Raw genomic sequence first — 21479 nt, forward strand, 5'->3', positions numbered from 1 at the left:
GCTTGATGATCTTCTGGATAAGTGGTTCATTCGACCTAGTGTTTCTCCTTGGGGTGGGCCCGTCCTTTTCGTCAGGAAAAAGGACGGTAGTATGCGGCTGTGCATCGACTACCGGAAGCTTAATAAGGTCACAATGAAGAACAAGTATCCCCTACCACAGATCAACGACCTCTTTAACCAACTGCAAGGATCGTCGGTATTCTCAAAGATCAATCTACAGTCAGGTTATCACCAACTTAAGATAAAGGCAGAGGATGTGGCAAAGACCGCTTTTCGAACTCATTATGGTCATTACGAGTTCATGGTGATGCCGTTTGGGCTTACTAACGCCCCGGCCGCGTTCACGGATATGATGAACAGGGTCTTCCGGCCGTTTCTAGATCAGTTTGTCGTGGTCTTCATTGATGACATACTGATCTATTTGCGGAGCGACGTAGAGCATGAGGATCATCTCCGGCGAGTCCTCCAGGCGCATCGAGAGCACAGGCTTTATGCGAAGCTTAAGAAGTGCGATTTCTGGCTCCGCAAGGTGTCCGTCTTAGGTCACATCATAACGTGGTGGGGTATTGCAGTGGACCCGAAGAAAGCAGACTCAGTAGTTGACTGGCCCAAACCGACTACAGTGACCGAGGTCAGGAGCTTCCTTGGCTTGGCGGGTTACTATCGGCGGTTTGTCGAGGGCTTTTCAAAAATTGCTGCTCCGGTGAACAAGCTAACGAGGAAAGGTGAGAAGTTTTTGTGAACTCCGGAGTGCCAAAGGAGTTTCGAGGAACTTAAGGACAGGTTGACCCACGCCCCCATCTTGGAATTGTCGCGACCCAGTGAGGATTTCGTGGTCTATTGCGATGCCTCACGGATCGGGTTAGGGTGTGTTCTTATGCAGCAGGATCGGGTCATCGCCTATGCATCGCGTCAGCTGAAGGATTACGAGAGAAACTACCTGACTCATGATCTCGAGCTTGCAGCAGTGGTGTTCGCCCTTAAGTTATGGAGACACTATTTCTATGGGGCACACTGCGAGATGTTTTCAGACCACCAAAGCCTGAAGTATTTCTTCACTCAGAAAAAGTTGAACCTCAGGCAAAGGCGACGGCTCGAGCTCTTGAAGGACTACGATCTCTCTATTCAGTACTATCCGGGAAAAGCGAACGTGGTGGCAGACGCCTTGAGCCAGAAGCAGCCTTCAGCTGATCTGTTCTTCATGCTCACTGAGCAGGATCGCTTGATAGAGGAGTTTCGTCGGTTGGAGTTGGAGATTTTACCTACTGGGGCCACGGCCTAGCTGTTACTCTAGTTGTGCAGCCTACCTTGGCAGACCGAATTTTGCTTGGGCAGCAATCTGATCCGCATCTTCAGAAGATTCGGGCGGAGGTCGAGCAGGGCAAAGTAGTAGATTTCACAGTCCACTCCAACGAATCTCTTTGCTTTCGGGGCCGAAGGTGCGTGCCTGAGGATCCGAATTTGAGGAGAGCTAGACATCCTATCTGAGGCACATCGGTCCCCATGCGTTGTGCATCCCGGCGGAACCAAGATGTACTGCGACCTGAAGTAGCACTTTTGGTGGCCTGGTATGAAATTGGACATAGCTCAGCACGTGGCTCAGTGCCTGGTTTGTCAGCAAGTGAAGGCTGAGCACCAACGACCTTCCGGAAAGCTGAACCACTTCCGGTCCCTATGTGGAAGTAGGAGCAGATTACCATGGATTTTGTCACGGGTTTGCCTCGATCACAGTGAAGCCACGATGCGATCTGGGTCATTATGGATCGATTGACGAAGTCGGCCCACTTTCTTCCAGTGCACACGACTTGGTCGCGTGAGCGTTTGGCACAGCATTATCTCGGTAAGATAGTCAGGCTTCATGGGGTACCAGTGTCGATCATCTCAGATAGGGACACACGCTTCGTATCCTAGTTCTAGAGGAGCTTACAGCAAGCTCTAGGTATGAAGCTGAACTTCGGTACGGCTTTCCACCCACAAAGCGACGGTCAGTCCAAGCGTGTCATCCAGACGCTCGAGGACATGCTTCGCGCCTGTGTCTTGGACTACGATGAAGGATGATTTAAGTTCTTACCGCTGATGGAATTCGCCTATAACAATAGTTATCAGGCGAGTATCGAGATGGCGCCATGCGAACTCTGTATGGGCGTCGATGTCGGTCCCCTCTCAGTTGGGACGATGTCGGAGAGCGCAAGTGATTGGGCCAGACTTATTGGAGGACACGGAAGCCAAGATTCGCATTGCGAGGGAACGGTTACTAGCCACGCAGAGTCAACATAAGAGCTATGCGGATTAGCGACGGCATGACTTGGAATTCCAGGTCGGCGAGCATGTGCTGCTCAAGGTGTCACCTTCCAGAAGGATCAAACGGTTCGGATTGCGGAATAAGCTTAGTCCGCGGTTTGTTGGACCTTTTGAGATCCTTGAGAGTGTGGGTTTGGTGGCGTATCGGTTGGCTCTTCCTCCAAGTCTCACTCGGGTGCATAATGTGTTTCACATGTCCATGCTCCGGAAGTACATCCCAGATCCGTCCCACATCATCAGTCCGACGGCTATCCAACTGCGGGAGAATCTGAGTTATGAGGAGGCTCCGTTGCGGATTCTGGCACGTAAGGTGAAGCTGCTGCGGAATCAAAGTATTCCGTATGCGAAGGTTCAGTAGGGGGACCACTACAACAAAACTGAGTTTTAGTGGCAATTATTTAGCGGTGATTATCAAACGGCCACTATTACTATTATTTTATTATCCCTTTAGCGGCAATTAATTTCAAATATATATCTTTAACCCACTAATATTTATATATTAAATAAATATAATAATCCTAACTTAACCTCAACCCTAACCGAACACACCGGATCGAACCACCCTGCGTCAATCACCTCAGCTCGCGCCCTTTCTCTATCGCGAGTGGATCATCCCCACCCCCGTGCACCCTACATCCCCCCCTTTCCCCCTCCCCCTCTCCCTCCCCTCTCGATCCAAGCTGCGTCGCGGCATTCTCTAAGCTCGGATCCGGCGGAGGAGCTCTCGGCGGCGGAGGAGTGGCTGAGGAAGCTCTCGGCGGCGGCCTCTAAGGTTCCAGTGGAGCCGCGGCGACCAATCCTTTTCCGCACGATTCACTCCCCTCTTCCTCTGGTTCGATCTCTCACCAATCCTTTTCCGATTTCTTTCCACCCACCCTCTAATTCTCCAATATCTCTTTTTCTTGGTGATCGAAATCCGTATCTATTGAGCTCTTCAATCCACTTGTAGTTTGGTTTCTCCCGCAATCGTTCTGGTTATTGCCCTAATTTTGTAAAGGACTGCATAATGGCGGTGATTATAGCTTTTAATTTGGTTTTTGTTGGTATTGTGTCAAATCGATTATGCTATTTTACCTAAATGTGATTTGGTGGCAATACAATGTGATTGCATGTTTGAGTTGAAAGATGCAGTAGTTTTTGTAGTAGTAAGAATCAGTAGCATTCAATTTTTTTCTAGGATAAGAAAAGGAGTGTAATTTACAGAGGAAAGGAATCAAAGATGAAATTATGATGTTTGTGTATCAAAGTATAGTAGAATTAATGGTGAGATTTAATTTTCATCAACTGTAAGGTTTTTGGATGTATTCATCTCATTTTCGTCCTCTTTATGTTGATCTAGTTCAATCCTGTGATGTAAATTTTGATGTATTGTTGCGAGATTAATGTTCGAGTTTAATAAAAATTTGAGAAAATTGTGTTTGATCGTCTTGCTTATTGTAGATTTGAATAGGCGTGGATTTGTATGGATCTGGGAACGGATCCTTCTTGTTAACGAAATGCATTTTGAATCTTATCTCTTGTTGCTACAGATTAGGAATGATGTTATAGTAACTTCTACTAGGGTTCTAAATCATAGGTGTAAACACTAATTTATATTGTATAGGAGACGAGAGTAGGTAGATACAGAAAACGTTTGGGGAGAGATTACTACAGAGAAGTATAAAATTGTTGATGTGGTCTTATCTCATTTCATTTGTGATAAAATTGCTTTGAGGGATTTGGGAGGAACCCTCTTATAGTATATTCCGAGCTCGAGCTCAAGCTCGAGCTCCTTCACCTCTACTCATCCCCTCCTTCCTCATCCTCCGCATCCTCTCCAAGCTCCGATTCTCGACCCGGCGATCCCCATATCTCCCTTGCTATCACCCATGACCTACTCGACCCCGCGAGGACGATCCTCGACGATCCGATCCGAGCCCTCAGCAGTGCCGCTTCTCGATTCCTCTTCTCAATTCGATGCTCCGATCCATTGGTAAGAGTTCTCAATCTCAAATCATTAGTTTCGTACTCAAATCCTCAGTTATCTCAAATCATTAGTTGTAGGAATGATTTAGACGATTTAGATGTTTCATACTTTCTTATTCTTTATTTATTTGCAAATTTGGACTTATTCAAAATCAAATACGCTTAATTGCAAAATTTGACATGATTATAGGCCCTTACAATCAAGGGCATGGTTTAGATGTGTATCAATAGGATAACTATGTGCTCTGTTCTTTGGTGTTACCCCTGTTTCCAGTAGTATAATCAAGCTTTATGTTATCCTGCATCTATATTGCCTCTAGCAAATGGAATCCAGCATCTGCTTTGTTTGTCATATAGTGATAGCATTTTGAATTGGCTTCATATTAGATGTAGGATCTATAACGTCTCAATAGTCCCACACGATGGGAAAGGGATTTTGATTTGAAATATAGGAGACCTCGCACTCAAATAATAATAACCGTTCTATTTTCTTTTCCTAATTTATGTCTAGGGCTTCTATATAACAAGCTGAATAGTCCCACTAATTGTAGATGCGTGCCTTGTGTGACTGTGATTAACAGATGTTGTTGGTTGTGCTTAGACATACTTTTCATGACGAGTAACAATTGAGTCGCATAGATATTGCCATTTTATTATATGCTGTGAAACCACACGATCTTTTCCATCCCTCAATTGAATGTGTCCTTTTGCATCAATGAAGTAACCATTATTGGACGCTGATGTAGTTTTTTTTTTTCCGTAATTGTCTTTTCCAAGGTTGTTGTTGAGAAATTTTCAAGGACTAATCTTCCAGAGACGGAGAAGAGAAAGTATGTCGCTACTTAGACTTTGCAATACAGCAGTAATCGGCTTCCTTTTTGTTTTCTTTTTTTTTTTTGTTCTCCTTGTGTCGTTGCTGCTTTCATATAGTCGTTCTTCATTATTTTATTAAGACGGAATCGTTATGTCCCTTGTGATTATCTTTTGTTAACATTTGCATGCCTGAAAATGAGTTAGAACAGTAGTAGATCTCTCAAAATGTTATTTGTCATGCAAAATTGCAGATGTTTCTGAACCTTCTATCGGAATTATTGCAGGATTTCAATACTATGTCTGACAGATTTTAAAAGTATATCTTGATGCTTTTGAATTGGAATCTGCTGAGAATGCATTCCCTTACTGATGCTAATAATATTGTAACTTATAAGTCTAACATAGAAACTTCAATAAATATTGTTATAATTTTGCTAGGCACACTGGTACATGCCCTTGTGTATTATCCCTTTTGTGCATGATGTAGTTCTTCCTCTTATCTCTTGGTTTGTAACTTTCCAAACTTGTTTCTTTTCCTACTGCAGTCTGTGTATATAAAACATAAGCTGCATACTGGTTCTTAACAACTATCCGAGTGCTCATTGCAACTGACTGTCACCTAGGTTATATGGAGAAAGATGAAATACGTAGGTTGACTCATTCGAGGCGTTAAAAGAAATTTGCTCCATAGCTGAACAAAAGCAGGTATAAGTAACTTCGCCTTTGACCTTTTATTATATGCTTTGATAAGTGAAAGTGATTATATCATGTATGTTTGCATATGTTTCATCTTATTTTCATGTTGCTACATATAGCAGTGCACTTTTACATTATGTTGATGGTATCTTTCTTGTTAAGGATGCATTTTTGATACTTATATCTGATCTTTTTCGTTTTTATGCCACTCTCTCTCTGGTTTCCCTTTTCTGTTATAATAAAAATTGAGGCAGACCTTTTCCAGCTGATTGCTAAACGTAATAAGCTTTTCTTATTTCCATTTTTGGAAACTTATTTCTTATATGGTTTGAATTGATTTGCACTGATTTTGGTACCGTGAAGCTCTGAATTGCTGATTAATGTGTAGATGGTTAAAGCAAGTACTTGGTATCTCCCTCAGTGCAGGTTCATCTCCTCCATTGCATTTTCTATGTTTAATCCCTTCCTTTTAGCAATCTTCATTAAGCCAATCTTCTCTTTCTTCTCTCCTTTTTTACATCTATTTTTTTGTTCATTCTTCTATGTTTTTCTTCCTTTCTTTTGATATACATTAGGGAACCAAAATTCAAACTTTTATACGGGCCCAATCTAGATCAAAGTCCAAGTCCAATCAGAATTGGATCATATGTACTTCAACTGGCAGAATCCCAGCCCAAAATAAAATTCAACCCAAAGCTGAGTTGAATCAGATGGGCTGCACAAAAGCACTATATGGGCCCTAGTGTAGCCCAAGTCTAAAGCCAAATCCAACAAATTCTTATAGGGTTGTGGGCTTAGAGCTTAGGGTTTAGGGTATTTGGGTCGTATTATAAATGCTTTGGCTACACCTATTGATGGGAGGGGAAATTTCATCTTCTGAATCTTGGTTAATGCCCTCTCAAACAAGGCTTATTGCTATTGATTCTATATTCGTAGATGAATAAATATGTATCATACTCTAGACTATATACGAATATGTATCCCGATCCTTCTCTATTAATTATTGGTTTACACACCATTTGCCTTTCCGCCAGCGGCTTATGTAGTGGTCAGCCAAAGCCTCACGACATCTAGTAGTCTTGCCTCGACTTGATACCCTAGCATCTAAATAGGGACTCTCCGTAATTTACTTGTGGTTGGATAATGAAGGAGCATATATGAGCATGAATCTTCTTACTATACTAAAAAAAAGATGTGGGTTATGTTGCTTTAACTTTGTTCTTTTATATCTTGATACATTTTCTTTTGAGTGGCTTTTCTACCTTTGTTTAATGATCTTAATTTTTTTTTTTTTTGTTTAATGCATTTCGTAGTGCAGATACCAATTTTCACTTTGTTGGGTGGCAAATTTTTACTGAACTCTTAATTCGACTTAGGTCGCACTGTCTATATATTTTATTAGGTAACTTCAAAATTTTTTGAATCAAGTCTAGATTTAGCCTATGGCCTGAAATCTTTTTCGCTGTTCTCATGTTCATTTTCAGATGTGCTTGTCTACTTAATTTAAATGCTATTGTTACAAAATGAAAAGAAAAACTAGACCAAATCAGTACAACCTAACTTTTATTTCAGAAATTTGATATGATGATTTTTATTTGGTAATTTCGGACACTGATTTTATGACTTCTTTTTGGTTAATCCAGAACAGCTGGAGCTGCAGAAATTGAAGTAGGAAGCAAGAGTTTCAACATGCGGTGTTTGTTATTTTTTGGCTATATTTTGAACAAATATTTTTTGTTAGAACTTATGTTCGAAATTTAATTTGAATACTGAGATTGTAATTTGAGAGTTGAGACCATTTATTATACAAATTATTAATGCTTTTTGGTTATTACTATTTTTTAATATTTCAATTCATTGTAGTATTTAGTTGTGAATTAAGTATTTTAATATTAATTGTAATTGCCGCTATAAGCTTTATTTATCAATTATTTAGTATGTTTTTTGTGGCAATTATAATTAATTATAGCGGCATTTATAATAGTTGTTATTGTATAGTATTTAGAGGTATTTATAATAGTTGTTATTGCATACTATTTAGCGGCATTTATAATAGTTGTTATTGTATAATATTTAGCGGCATTTTTTTGGATTTTTACCAATCGCCGGAATAAATGCCCGCTAAAACTTTTAGCGACCTTACCAATAGCGGCAATTATCATAATTGTCACGGAATCATTTAGCGGCAATTGTAATTGCCGCTAATTTAAAAAATAATCGCCGCTAAAACTTAATTTTGTTATAGCACGAGGAACATGAGGCTATCAGGGAGCTTGATCTGTTATGCGAGCGTGTTATCCTCAGTTGTTTAGGGGAGCTGAGTGATTAGGTTTCAAGGTCGAAACTTCTTGTAAGGAGGGGGTGATGTAATACATGAGAATTTAAATTTGAAATTTAAATTTTGAATTTGAATTTTTTATGTATATACATGCATATATATAGATATTATATAAATAGTATATATATATATATATATAGGTGTTTGGTTGAGGAAGCTGAGAGGGAATGGTTTCATTGTAAATTGGTGACCGATTTACGTGAAACAAAATCACAGGTTTGAAGGACTGGCAATGCCGAAAGTGCTTGTGCAATCCGTTCGTAAATCCGATAAACCGATCGTCCGAAATCGCACGTTGTTCGAGGGTGGGTCGATATTGCATTTTGGATCTTTTCGCGATAGACATCCTAATAGTCCCGCATCGGATGAGAATGGGGTCTGGGTTTATAAGAGGGCTCCACCCTAATAATAATAACCGGATTTAAGCATTTTGGGCTGGTGGTTTGGGCCCAACGAGTTATTATTGCCAGTGGGTTGGGTCGTTACATTTGGTATCAGAGCCAGATTCACCAGCCGGAAGTGTTGAGATGAGTCTTGGCTGAGTCAGGGTCGGAATAACAAACTAAGCTAGGGTTGGTGATTGACAAGCTAAGTCAGAGTCGGAATGACAAAGCCTAGCGAAATAAGTCTCACATCGCCTAGTGATCTTGGACTGTGTGTGTTTAGAGCTGACAAGGACGTCAGGACCTAAACCGGAGAATAAGGACATCAAGGCCTAAACGGGGGGGTCTGTGACATCCCAATAGTCCTATATTGGATGGGAATGGGGTTGTCATTGAGTTGATAAGAGGACTCCACCCTAATAATAATAATTGGGTTTAAGCATTTTGGGCTGGTGGTTTGGACACAACGAGTTATTATTGCTAGTGAGTTGGGTCGTTACAAACTTATTAAATATTGCAACACAGTTTATGTTAGTGCAAATTAATCTTAAATAGTATCTTTTTTGCTTTCTTTCTCTTTCTTCTTTATTTCCTTTATCTTCTTCTTTTTCTTCTTGCACGTTATTAATATTATTGTTGTTTCCACATTATAAAGAAGTGAAATATGGTCAAATAGTGCGCAACCCTTTGCGCCACCGCTGCACCGATGCCTCCGAATCTTCCTCCACCAGAGATCCTCCGCCGCCGTAGCTGCCAAGGGAGTCGACAGTAGACAGGCCCCAGATGAACCCTCGGTGTGCAGCGGTGTGCTGCTATTATCCTTGCCCGGTGGCAGACCTCCTAGTGACCGCCATGGAGAGGCTCTTTGCGGAGCTATGCCCTTGTGCAATGAGGCAAGGGCATGAAGGAGAAGGGCAAGGGCATCAAGGCTCGAGGCTCGATGCGGACAGCGATGTTGACGTAGGCAAGGTAGGCAGAGAGGGGCGTAGCGATGTCAAGGTAGTGGAGGAGAAGAGAAACTAAGCAAGAACAGAGAAATGAACAAAGAGAAACAAGAGAGATATTTTAGTTACTCTTTAAAAAATCCAACCTAAATATGCAAATTTAAAAAGACAGCTCGATTTTACAAAATCACACAAACAATAGAATTTTTATGCAAAAAAGCCAATAATAAAATATGCAAGCACCAGCTTATAAACAACCAATGCTTCACTTTCAACTACACTAGTTTAGGGCCCATGCTTCGCAACAGATCAACATCGGCAACCTAAATCTCAGTTTGATTTTCGATTTAAAATTTAAATTTAAATTTTGATTTTATAGCTGAATTTTAAACTATCATTCAGATTTAAAACTTAAAATTGATGAATTTCAAATAAACAACTTTCAGACTTAGATTTTAAATATTATTTTTAACTTTTAAATATCAAATATCAAATTTAAAATTTTAGGTTTCAAATATTAGATTTTATATTTTAACTTTTAAAATTAAAATTTTGAATATAAAATGTAAAATTTAAAATTCAAGAACTGAAATTTGAAGTTTAAAAATATAAAATTGTAAAATTTAGTTTTAGTAATTAAGATAAAATATAAATTTTTTAAATTTTAAGTTTTAAATTTTAAATTTCAAATTGCAATATTTTAAAAATTAAATTATAAATTGGATTTAAAAATTTTAAATATTAAATTTTGGATATTTTAAAATTTAGTTTTAGTAATTAAGATAAAATATAAAATTTTTAAATTTTAAGTTTTAACTTTTAAATTTCAAATTCAATATTTTAAATATTAATTATAAATTGAATTAAAAAATTCAAATATTAAATTCAAATATTAAAATTAATTTTTAAATTTTAAAAGTTAAAGTTTAAAACTTCAACGTTTAATTTTAAATTAAATTTATTTTTAATAATAAAAAATTTAAATATTTAAATATTTATATTAAATTTAAATTTAATTGAATGTAAAGTTTTCAAACTTAAATTTAAAAATTTTACATTTAAATTTACACTGAGAGAGGAGAGAGGAAAAGAGAGAGAAGAGGGCGACAGACAGAGCTAGAGAAAGACGTGAGAAAGAGATGGAAGGGGCGCCCTCGAGCCGTCCACCCGCCGCGCCTGCCTCGGGCGCGCTTGTCACACGCGACGGCGGAAAGAGGAAAGAGAGAGAAGAGAGAGAGGAGAGGGGTTCGTGGACGGCATCGAGACCGCACCGCCGTTAGCGTGGGGGGAGAGGGACGAGAGAGAGAAGATAAGAATAGAAAAAGAGAGAGCAAGGATGGACGCACGGGTCGAGCAGCCACCCGCGCCAGCGCCAGCCCCGGCCGCCCGACACCCACTCGCCGCGCAACCCGTGCCCACCGCCCGCATCCGCGGGTGCCCCCGCTCGTGGGGAGAGACGGAGAGAGAGAGAGAGAGAGAGAGAGAGAGAGAGAGAGGGGGGCACCCGGTCGAGCCGCCCACCCGCGCCGCGCTAGCCCCGCGCACCCGAACCCACCTCGCGTCGCAACCCGGGCCGCCCGCGCCCCCTAGAGCCGCCTGCTCACCCTGCCATGTCCCCGGGGCCTGCGCCCAGCGCCCGCTCGCCCCCCTCGCGCGCCAGCGCCCGCCCATGCTGCCACTGCACACGACCCACGGCCGGCGCCCGCTCGCACCCAGGCCCGCCCGTGCTACCACATGCGCGCGACCTGCGCCCGGCGCCCGCTCGCGCCTCTCGCGACCCGCGCTCCTCCCGCGCTCGCGAAGGGATCGAAGGAGAGGGACGCTGAAAAGGCGACACGTGGCCACAGTAGAACTCTCGATTCATTATATCTATAAATATCGCCAAACAGGCTAAACTCAAATGTACCATCTACATATCCAACTACATGTATATCTAATTATGTGGTCATTACATTAAACAAAATGGCTCCCAAGCCTAAAAGCACAACAGTAACGAGGAAACCATATTTTAGACAATCAAGCATACAATGTTTTAAGCAGAATAAACTATTCTGTAACTCAAAACCAAGCAGTATATTCAAAGATAACAATAGGAGAGACAAGATTCATTCCATAAGACATGCTTAGCAAGCAATACTGTATCATCCATCCATCTCCAGAATGCTGAATTCTAACTTTTGAGTTGCATTAAATAACATAGAATGTACAAAGATATTTCACTCTCACACCTTCCGTCGAACTTTGTATCTCGAGGTGCTTAATAGAGAAAACAGCAAGAGAACAAAAAGGTAAAGCAAAAGATATACATGAGCTGAGAAAATGGAAATACGAGCAACCAGGAACCAAAGCATTATGCTCTCTATATCCTTATTTTCTCCAGAGATTGCCTGAAAACTTTAGGATTTTTCATGGCTCAGTGGAGAAGAGCCATGAAGATCAAAATAGGCCCACCATGGGTAGCATAGGATTTATCATGGCTCAATGGAGAAGAGCCATCAAGATCAAAATAGGCCCACCATGGGTAGCATAGGATTTTTCATGGCTCAATGGAGAAGAGCCATCAAGATCAAAATAGGCCCACCATGGGTAGCCATGGGTCTTCCTACATATTTGCACAAGTACCTTTGAGAAGTTGGTATCTGCATGCATATCCTAGAAAACCATTATTTGTTTGCATTTATACACCTGTCAGAATTAAATGTGCCAAAGTCATTTCCGATAGATGTGCCTAGCAGGTTTGAGCGCAAATAATTAAGCCTTTCAGCATGCATGCAAATACCAACTTTGCAGAGGTACGTGCAAAATTTCACATATTTGCAGGTTTAAATATGCAAAAACCCAAAGCCATAATGAGATGATACAGTAAAGGAAAGGATTCTCTCACTTTGAGCTCCTTTTAAGCCACCATCTTTTGCGAGTTTTCTCATGATTGCCGAGTTTTTGAAGCGCCGCCTTTGTCTCCCTTAACCGAACTTTATAGTCCTTCTTCCATGCAGTGAACCGGACTTTCAATCTCCGTAGCTCCTCATCAGGGTTTACGTTCACATCAGATTGACCTGATTTCGCTGCTATTAATTGACCCGCATCGCTCTCAAAGGCCTGCTTTTTCTGCTCTAGTTCCCTCACAAGGTGGCCAACTGCCATATGAGGCCCATTGGGCCCATTAGAATTTCCTACTATTTGGGCCTCGGAAGCACTGGCTTGTTTGGGAAGTGCTTCGGCAGAAGGTATGGCAGTCTTAGAGAGAATTGCAGGATCAGACTCAAAATGGAGGCGGATTGGAGAGGAATTGAGCACTACTGGATGGATGGCTATTTCATCAGAGGGAAAGCTCTTTTTGGCAGAAGCAAGGCTCAGCTGAAAGAAAAATTGAACGGGAAACAGGGTCAAGTTAATGCACTCCATTTATGATTGTACAAAATGATCAAGTGAGAACTATAGGTAAGACAAGAATTTAAGTGCCCATCAGATATCAGCACGATACAACTTCCGTACCAATAGCAAAGTTCAATACCCCCTTTGTTCTTTAAATTGATAACTAATTTTCTCAATAAAGTTTAAAAGATTTTAAAAATATATATATATAATAAGCAATTATAATATTTTGTTGCTACCGACCGTCCCTAGAGTAAGTGGCAAAGGGCTTAGTGGTTGGTACCCGAGGTCCCAAGTTCGAATCCTAGTTGATTCACATTTCCAACTAAGTTTATTTTTTAATGAAATAAACGAAGCAGGTAGCGTGCTACCTATCTCTCAAAAAAATATATATTTTGTTGCTAAAAAAATTAAATATTTCATACTATTATGTGTCGGTATGCATGTATTTTTTTGTGACCGGCATGTATTGGCACGGTGCGATACGCAGTGCCGTACCATGCCGGTAAATTTTCGGCACGACCCCGTGTCACGGCACTTAAATCCTTGAGATAAAATTTCAAATGTCTGTTTTTCTTAGAAGAAACTGGTAGAGTTATCAATGGAAATCATTTCCTTAGAAAGTGAAAGGAGCTTTGGTTTTAAATAAAATTAGCACAAGAAACCAATATATTGAGAGTTTATTACACTTTTAGCCCTTGAAATTAGGGCTGGATAAAAATTTACTCTATTCAAATCATGCATCAATATAGTTCAGTTACTCTCTGTTGTTGAAACCAAAGAGAGATAGCCAACCTCCCAAATAAACATCCAACATAGCCTATGGGGGTGAACCTGTATCTAACCCCTGCATGTGAAAGTCAACTTCTCACGTGAGGGACATTCCACTGTCAACTTTGCCGGAAAATTAAAATTAGAACATCACTCATGTAAGACGCGTGAGTTTATTATGTGGAACGTATACACAAGCATACCCTCTTAGGTCATGTAGGATGTTCATACTGCCTCTTTGGTGCCATCTCCCTCCAGTTTCAAAGGTGGGGATACACAAGCATACCCTCTTAGAAAATAGTTTTACGTATTTTAGGGAAAGCATACAACTTTGTTTCCAGATTTTTCTTCAACAAATGGAAAATGAAAATTGAAAACACCTTTCTTCCCTCAATCTCTCTTACACACTGCAAATTCTTTTCCTTCAAAGTTCAAACAAAACAAATGCTAATAAACATAAATTTTTTTTCTCTACAGAAATTTCATTTTCCTTGAAAACTATTTTCAATAGTTCCACACACAATCAAACACCCCCTTACCCACAGACCCTTTATTTCAAGATTTTAAAAGTGTCGGGTCTAACTTGGCACCCGACCTAAACTCCAACGAGCAAACATCTAATAAAATCTAGGATACTAATAGAGGACTGTTGATAAAATAAGAAACGAACAAACTAGTCCCAGGCAGAAGTTTCATATAGAAAACATAACATAAAAACTCTCTATTGAGTTAGGAGCATCAAGTTCAACAACCATTATAGTAATAAGGCAGTGTTTGGTTTTAAAAAAAAATGTTATATTGGGGATAAAGGGTAATATCCCCAGAAAGAATTTTATTTCAAGCTACTATTTCCACTTTACTCTCCATAGTGAGGATAAAAGATTGACATTGCAAGTTTACCCATTCCCATGGAATTTCTATCCAGGGGATGGTGATATCTTTTTTGTTGATAAATTCTAAATGAGGATAATACCATTGTGTTTGACGGGGTAAAGGGGATATTTCTCACCATCCCCATTCTCTGCTCTAACCAAACACTGCCTAAAAGAATAAAAACTAACAGCCACTGCAAATAAGGATTTAAAATCATAGGGAAATAGAAACATTTCTTTATAGAACTAGGTGATTCTGACTTCAAAGGAATAGCTGGAAACGAAAAAGAATTGAAGTAGAAGTTTACCTGCAAAGAATTGAGCTGATTCTGCCATGTCTCTTCCATGGACTTCATCTTTCCCTCATACTCCGACCACCTCCTCTCGTACTGTTGAAGCTGCTGCTTTAAAGAAGCATTCTCCTCTTCCTTTTCTCGCAGTGCGAGTTCTGCTTTCAAGACTCGCCTCTCAAGTTCAGCAATAACCGAAGAAGCCTCATCATTGTTTTCCTGTCACATTGTGTTGCTTATTATATTAACGTTATCCAGCAATCAAGAAACTAGAATTTCAGTTTGAATTCAAAAGATACTTCAGGCTTTCAAATATTAAACAGTACGGATTTTACATCTAAAACTCTCGAGATTATTTTTTCATATATATGCCCCTGTAAAATCTGAATTCATATATATATATATATATATATATATATATAGAAATACAACATGCAAGAGCATATAGAGTAAAACTCTATATTGTGACTTCCTGTTTTTGGTCGACTTTATAATNTATATATATATATATATATATATATATATATATATATAGAACTAGGCCGGAATACTATTACTAGCACAAAGTCATTGGTGATATTAGTTTTTTAGCCCTTGGATTAAGAAATATGCGATTAGGATGATTTGGGCCCCCTAGGGTTTAGTGGGTGGTTGGTTGAATAATATAATCTAACGGGTAAAAATAATCAAAGGGTTAAATCTAACGGTAGAAAACTCGATAGCACCAAGTCCTTGGTGCTATTGATAGTATCCCAGCCGAACTTTATATATATATATATATATATATATATATATATATATACATACATATATGTATATACATATATATATATATACATATATATATATATATATATAGATNACACATATGTGTATATATACATTATATGTATACATTACATATATATATATATATACACACATATGCATATGTATATGTATATGTATATGTATATGTATATGTATATATGTATACATATATATATACATATACATATACATATGTGTATACATATATACATATATGTATACATATATATATATAATAATGTGTGTATACATATATACATATATATATATACATACATGTATGTGTATATATGTATATGTATATATGTATATGTATATATATGTATACATATATGTATACATTTATACATGTATATATATATGTATATATGTGTGTGTGTGTGTGTGTGTGTGTGTGTGTGTGTGTGTGTGTGTGTGTTTGTCGGTCAGACTTGGTTTTCCCTACAAAAGGCACATAGCTTAAATAGGAGAGTCATCCACCTCATGAAGGGTAAATTGGTGTTTTGTTAGAAAATTGAAGATGTGTATTATTGTAAATACGAGGGTATTTATCTATCAGAAATCATGGTTTTGAAGGGTACATATGAAAGTTCAAATTCCGCAGGGATATATATGTAAATTCCGCAGGGATAACTGAAAATATCTCTAAATATCACTAAACAGATGATCAGATTTCAATAGGTGTTTATTGCAAAATTAGTTTGTCATTTAATTAGTAGCTACAGACTGCTGATTAAGTCCTTCTTCGTCTGACTTTTGGAAAAGCTTCTCTACAAGAAGTGGAATCAGGCATTTGAAAACCAAAGTCTAGAGCTTTTTTTCTTTTCTTTTTTTTTTTACCAGAAAGCTATAATAAGCTTTCAGAATTTCAAAATAGATGCTCCAACATGAAGATTTAATGCATTAGCAGTAGTTGCCAGGAGATTTGAGAAGATGCTTTTGTAATGCTTTAGCAGAAGTTGCTACGAGATTTGATAAGATGCTTTTTGACCAACTTTTCCATCAACTCCAATTTTGTGACTTCAGCTTGTTGTTGAAGTTTAAAAACCTACAAAAGTAACCTTCATGACCCTCTACAAGAAGATTCTTTAACCAAATAAAAATCTGTGCGCTGCAAAAGTACTCAAAGTAAAAGCATACTATTTATGCAAATGAAACATCCAACTAATTAGAAAAATTCAATCACCACATAATAAAAATGGATTATTAACCAGCCCTGATTTTTTTGAGGCCCAATATCACTGATTACTCATTTAGTCAAAATCATAACAAATACATATAAGGCAATATATCCAAGATAACACTGTCCAAATGAACCCTAACAGTTTATTGAAAACTTGACCAATTTATAATTCTTAGACATTGAAAGAAGTTGTCATATATAACTCCAAGAGGACAGAGCATTATTTAAATCTCAGTTGCCAATTCAATCCAAACTCCAAGGTGGGTGAGTGCTATTTCTTTTGGACGATATCACAACTGTTGTAAAATATATCAGAAGCAAAGAAAATGTTATGCTATGCCTACAAACAAACTCTACATCGTTTTACAAACTCACATATATGGCCGTATTTGATCGATAGGAAGGCATCAATCATGAAGTGTTAGTTGCGAATTACAAGGCCGATAGTGACATCCAACCATTAAAGTTCATATCTGTAAACTGTTGTGTTGTAGACTTTGTTTGTAAGCATAGCATTTTTCCAAACATAATTTTATACCCAAGTTACATGGAGTATCGTTCAATCTTCATGGTCTAACAAACAGAGCATCTTAATTCATCAAGCTTAGGACCAAAATAATTGGCTTTAGAAAAGGAGAGATAGAAAAGAGTAAAAAAACCAACGCATAAATAGATCTTCTACGAAAGCAGTGAACCAAAATGGCATATTACCTTCTTTAGGGTTCTTTTCTCTGATCTATCTAATTCCATCATATTAGCATCTGCAGATTCTTCCATCATATCCACCTGAGCTATCCCATTGTTTCCAAAATTCCCGTTTCCAAACCCCACCTCCCGACCTTCCCTTGAGTCCTGCCCCTCTATCTTCCTTTCCCCATTGAGGAATTCCGCCGAACAGCCGTCGGGCAAACCGTTCTCAAGCTTAAATCCGACGGGGAGAGACCTTCTGGCAGAGGGCAATCGCCCTCGCGAAGTGGGCCGGGCCGGCAATGCCGGAGGGACGTCCTTCGGCTGCTCATCCCTTTGCCTAATTGTGTCCAGCATCACCTCCAAAGAGCTTTTCACCGCCGCAGGAGCCATATTCGCTGCCGACATTAACATGCCGCACCGCAAATCCCCAATTCCCAAATCCAACGATTTCGAACCCTAAATCTCCCCTCAATTTCCTGCCCAAAGGCCTCCAAACCACAAATATTCGCCACTTCCCGCGGGAAGAACCGATTTTGAAGAGGAAATCAACAATCCCAGCAGTTTCTCGCAGGAAAACGAACAAAATCAACAGGGTTTCGAGGCCATACCCATATAATCCACGGAATTAAGCGTCCAACACGCAAAGTGGCCGACCCAAAGCTGCGATCTTTACAAAAGATGGCAGGGAAAAAGCGAGTGGTTTGCGAGGAGGGGAACTGGACAACGGAGGTCGAAATCACGAACCCTAACCCTAAAATTTCGCCGCGAGCCGGAGATGTGGGGAACAAAGACGCTTCTCCCCCTCTGAGGAGGAAAATTTTTTTTAGGGTTCGTTCCACCTGATATTCAAATTTCCGCCACGGGACCCCGTGTTCGTCCTTTTTCCTTAATTTATTAGTATTTATTATTATCCTATTAGACCAGTTATTCGTTTATCTTCTCTTTCTAAATGAAAAGGCCCCCGTAGCTGAGCGAAATTACAATTGTGCGGAAGAGTCAGGTAAAAAGTGCGGAGGCCCCCCTCAACTATTGGGTATTTTGAAGTGGCCTCTTTAACGCTAATTAATTCTTTGTTATTGATAGCATCTTACCTTGATTATTAATAATTATTCTAGTCCTCAACTATTGGGTACAGTGAAATGTCCATTTTTCCCTTTTATAATATAAAATAACTTAATTGTTTAAATTAAAATTTTTATTGAATTTAATAATATAAGCCATAAATTATTAATTATTCTAGTCTAATTTGCTAAAAAAAAATTTTAATTATTAGATTTTAATAGAATCACCAACAAATTTAATAAAAGTTCTACTTTAATTATCTAAAATAATTAATTTAATCTAGAAAAATAGAAGTTAAGCCAGTGTCAACGGAAAAAAATATAGCCAATAGCTAGCCTAGAGGGCATCCATTATACATCCCATACATTTTAAATTGGAGCAATTTAATTTTTTTGAGTTTCTCACATATTAAACTTTAGTTTCCAGTTGTTAAAATGGTAAATTACACTTTTGGTTCTCAAACCAAAACATGGGCCGCTCAACAATTTATTTAGTCTCTAAAACTTTAATACATTATAATTTCTTATCTAAAGTATAATATATCCTTGTTTAAAATATCAATTATTCATGAAAATAGTTATGTTAAAAAGAAAATAACTTATTTATTTCAGTTTACTTAAAAGCCATGAGGAAGTTGGAATTAAAATAAATAAAATATAAGGACTGAAGTGTAATATCTTGATAACATGGGAACTTGTATTATTTCCATCTGAAAAATACTCATGTACACCCCTCCCATTAGGAGTTTATAAAAATCTCTCGCACGTCAGTTGTTCGTTCGTAGGAGGGAGGGCATTTTCGTTAAAATGCGCGGGGTCGAGGTTATTTAGTTGTGAGCCATTACAAAGTTCAGTTCGAGCCGTTGTGTGCGAGCGGCTGCAACGTACCATCGCAGTTGCGACACGCGTCGAACGCGCAGGCGTTTTGTACGCAAGCGTGCGTGCGTGTTACACTAGAACTTTGGCCAAACAACGAACGAACTCGGCCCCCGCGCGACCAAATTGCCATACCATATTAACCCACCCTCCCCTCCCCTCCCCTCCCCTCATGTGACTGTGAGTAGGACTATGTTTGAACCTTATTTTAGTTTTCTCTGTCTCTCTTCTCTCTCTCTCACCATTTTTACGTTATAAACTATTTCTAATATTTCTAGAGTTAAAATCTGTTAATTAAATGAAATAAACGAAACGGATAGCATGCTATCTATCTCTCAAAAAAAAAAAAAATATCTGTTAATTAACTCTTTTATCTCTATAAAATTATTATTTTGCCCTTTTAAATATACCCTTCCACCATCACCGACTTTCTTATTTGTCCTTAAAATCAGGAGCATAAAAAGTATTTTGACTTTTGGTCTTTTCAAATATACCCTTCTACCGCCACTAATATTTCTTATTTGCCCTTAAGTTAAAGGCAAAATTGTTATTTTAATTTGTTTTAACTGTGGTAGATATTTAACTCACGAGTTAACTTAACAGAAATAACTTCGGAAATATTTTGCAATAATGGTGGAACATATGAGGGGTATTTTAAAAAGAGAAAATAAATAGGGATAAATCGGGGTATATAGATAATTATCCCTATAATAAAACGTGTACCCAAACAAACATGTCCCAATCTCTTATTACATTTGCGTGAAACTGAGACATTATTGCTATCTCAAAGTAACACTGTTATTATGAGCAATCATTGTTGTTGTTGTTGTTGTTGTTGTTGTTGTTGCTGTACATGATATGTGGGGTGTTGGTTAGTTGGCCCAACATTCCTACTGCATGGAAAGATTAGTACAATGAAGACTTTTTTTCTTGTTTAGTTTGACAAAAATTGCTGACACATGAGAAGATTTAGTGTTGACATGTCCAATGTGAATTCATCACATGTTATAATTTTTATATAAATTAATAGCTATGTTCACGAAAGAAATTTGATTGCAAAATTTAGTAAACATTAACGGCTCGATTGCAAAAATTAGAAATTTAGATATCAGTTTAAAAATAGAATAAAGCTTGAAGACTGATAATACAATTAATCATTTTGTATTTAATAGTATATATGATGGTGTTACAACTGTCTACATGCCTTTTACTAGAACATTTTTCTAATTTCTTATATATTAACTGTAAATTTTCATGTCTAGTTCTTTGTAAAATAACCTATGAGTAAAATGAATGAATACATCGACTCACTCATTTTATTTAAAAGATCGACCATATGCGTATTTTCTAAGTGATCAAAATCTTGGAGCCTATTTTGGTACACAAGATTTAAAATTTTCACAAAACATTAGTTTCTTAGAAATGTCCTAGAGTACCTAGAATATTTTATTTTTTTTTTCAGTGTTTTGTTTTAATATGAAAAATAGTTGAGTATATGGACAAACTTACTGTAATATGCTTATGGATGCAAATAAATTAGTGTTGGTGGAGCTCGTGCCCCGATCCATCCCGAATGGGACGGTAAGTGGAAATAAAAAATATAGAAAAATATAACTAGCTTCGAACCCGTCCCGATCCACCAAATAAATGCAGTGGAAGGTAGAAAACTCTTTTCTTCCTTCAATATGCGCTCCAATCCGTCAAAAATTTGTTAAAAATCCGGTCCCGCCCCAATCCACCCCAAACGGAGCGGTAATTGAGAGCCAAAAATGAAATAAAAAATAACCTGTCTCGAATCTGCTTCGCCTCGATAAGAAATGGAGTGGAAGATAGAGGACACTCCCGCTCCCTCCCGCTCCGTGATCCATCTCGTTTGCATCCCTAAATATATATGCTTATCAATAGAGATTGATATTATACACTATCGTGTACCAAAAATTATGATAGATACCAGATTTAAATGTAGTATTTGGTCTACTAAAATCAAACTCTTATAAGAGAGAACAGATTACCAAATGAGAAGGTGGATTTTGAATTTTTCACATTCTTTGTAGGATTAGAAGTTATTTTAAGAATTAAAAATTTATGCCACATCAGATTATTGTAAGAAT

The 21479-nt window shown here is 38.4% G+C and overlaps 1 protein-coding gene and 1 long non-coding RNA gene across 2 annotated transcripts; one reads left to right on the top strand and one right to left on the bottom strand.

Moving 5' to 3' along the window:
• LOC109708588 lies at positions 3424-7582 on the top strand. Its single transcript, XR_002215785.1, has 4 exons — positions 3424-4273; positions 5044-5096; positions 5703-5784; positions 7419-7582. It is a non-coding gene; the product is annotated as an uncharacterized LOC109708588 (long non-coding RNA).
• Positions 11517-18317, bottom strand: LOC109709380 (myosin-1-like). The gene is made up of 3 exons (XM_020231589.1): positions 17453-18317; positions 14767-14967; positions 11517-12797 (listed from the first exon to the last, which is right to left on the bottom strand). Exons 1-3 carry the CDS (start codon positions 17840-17842, stop codon positions 12321-12323), a joined length of 1068 nt encoding a protein of 355 aa, XP_020087178.1. The 5' UTR covers positions 17843-18317; the 3' UTR covers positions 11517-12320.

Source organism: Ananas comosus, linkage group 4 (genome assembly GCF_001540865.1).
Source record: "Ananas comosus cultivar F153 linkage group 4, ASM154086v1, whole genome shotgun sequence".
In the NCBI taxonomy this organism is placed as follows: Eukaryota; Viridiplantae; Streptophyta; class Magnoliopsida; order Poales; family Bromeliaceae; genus Ananas; species Ananas comosus.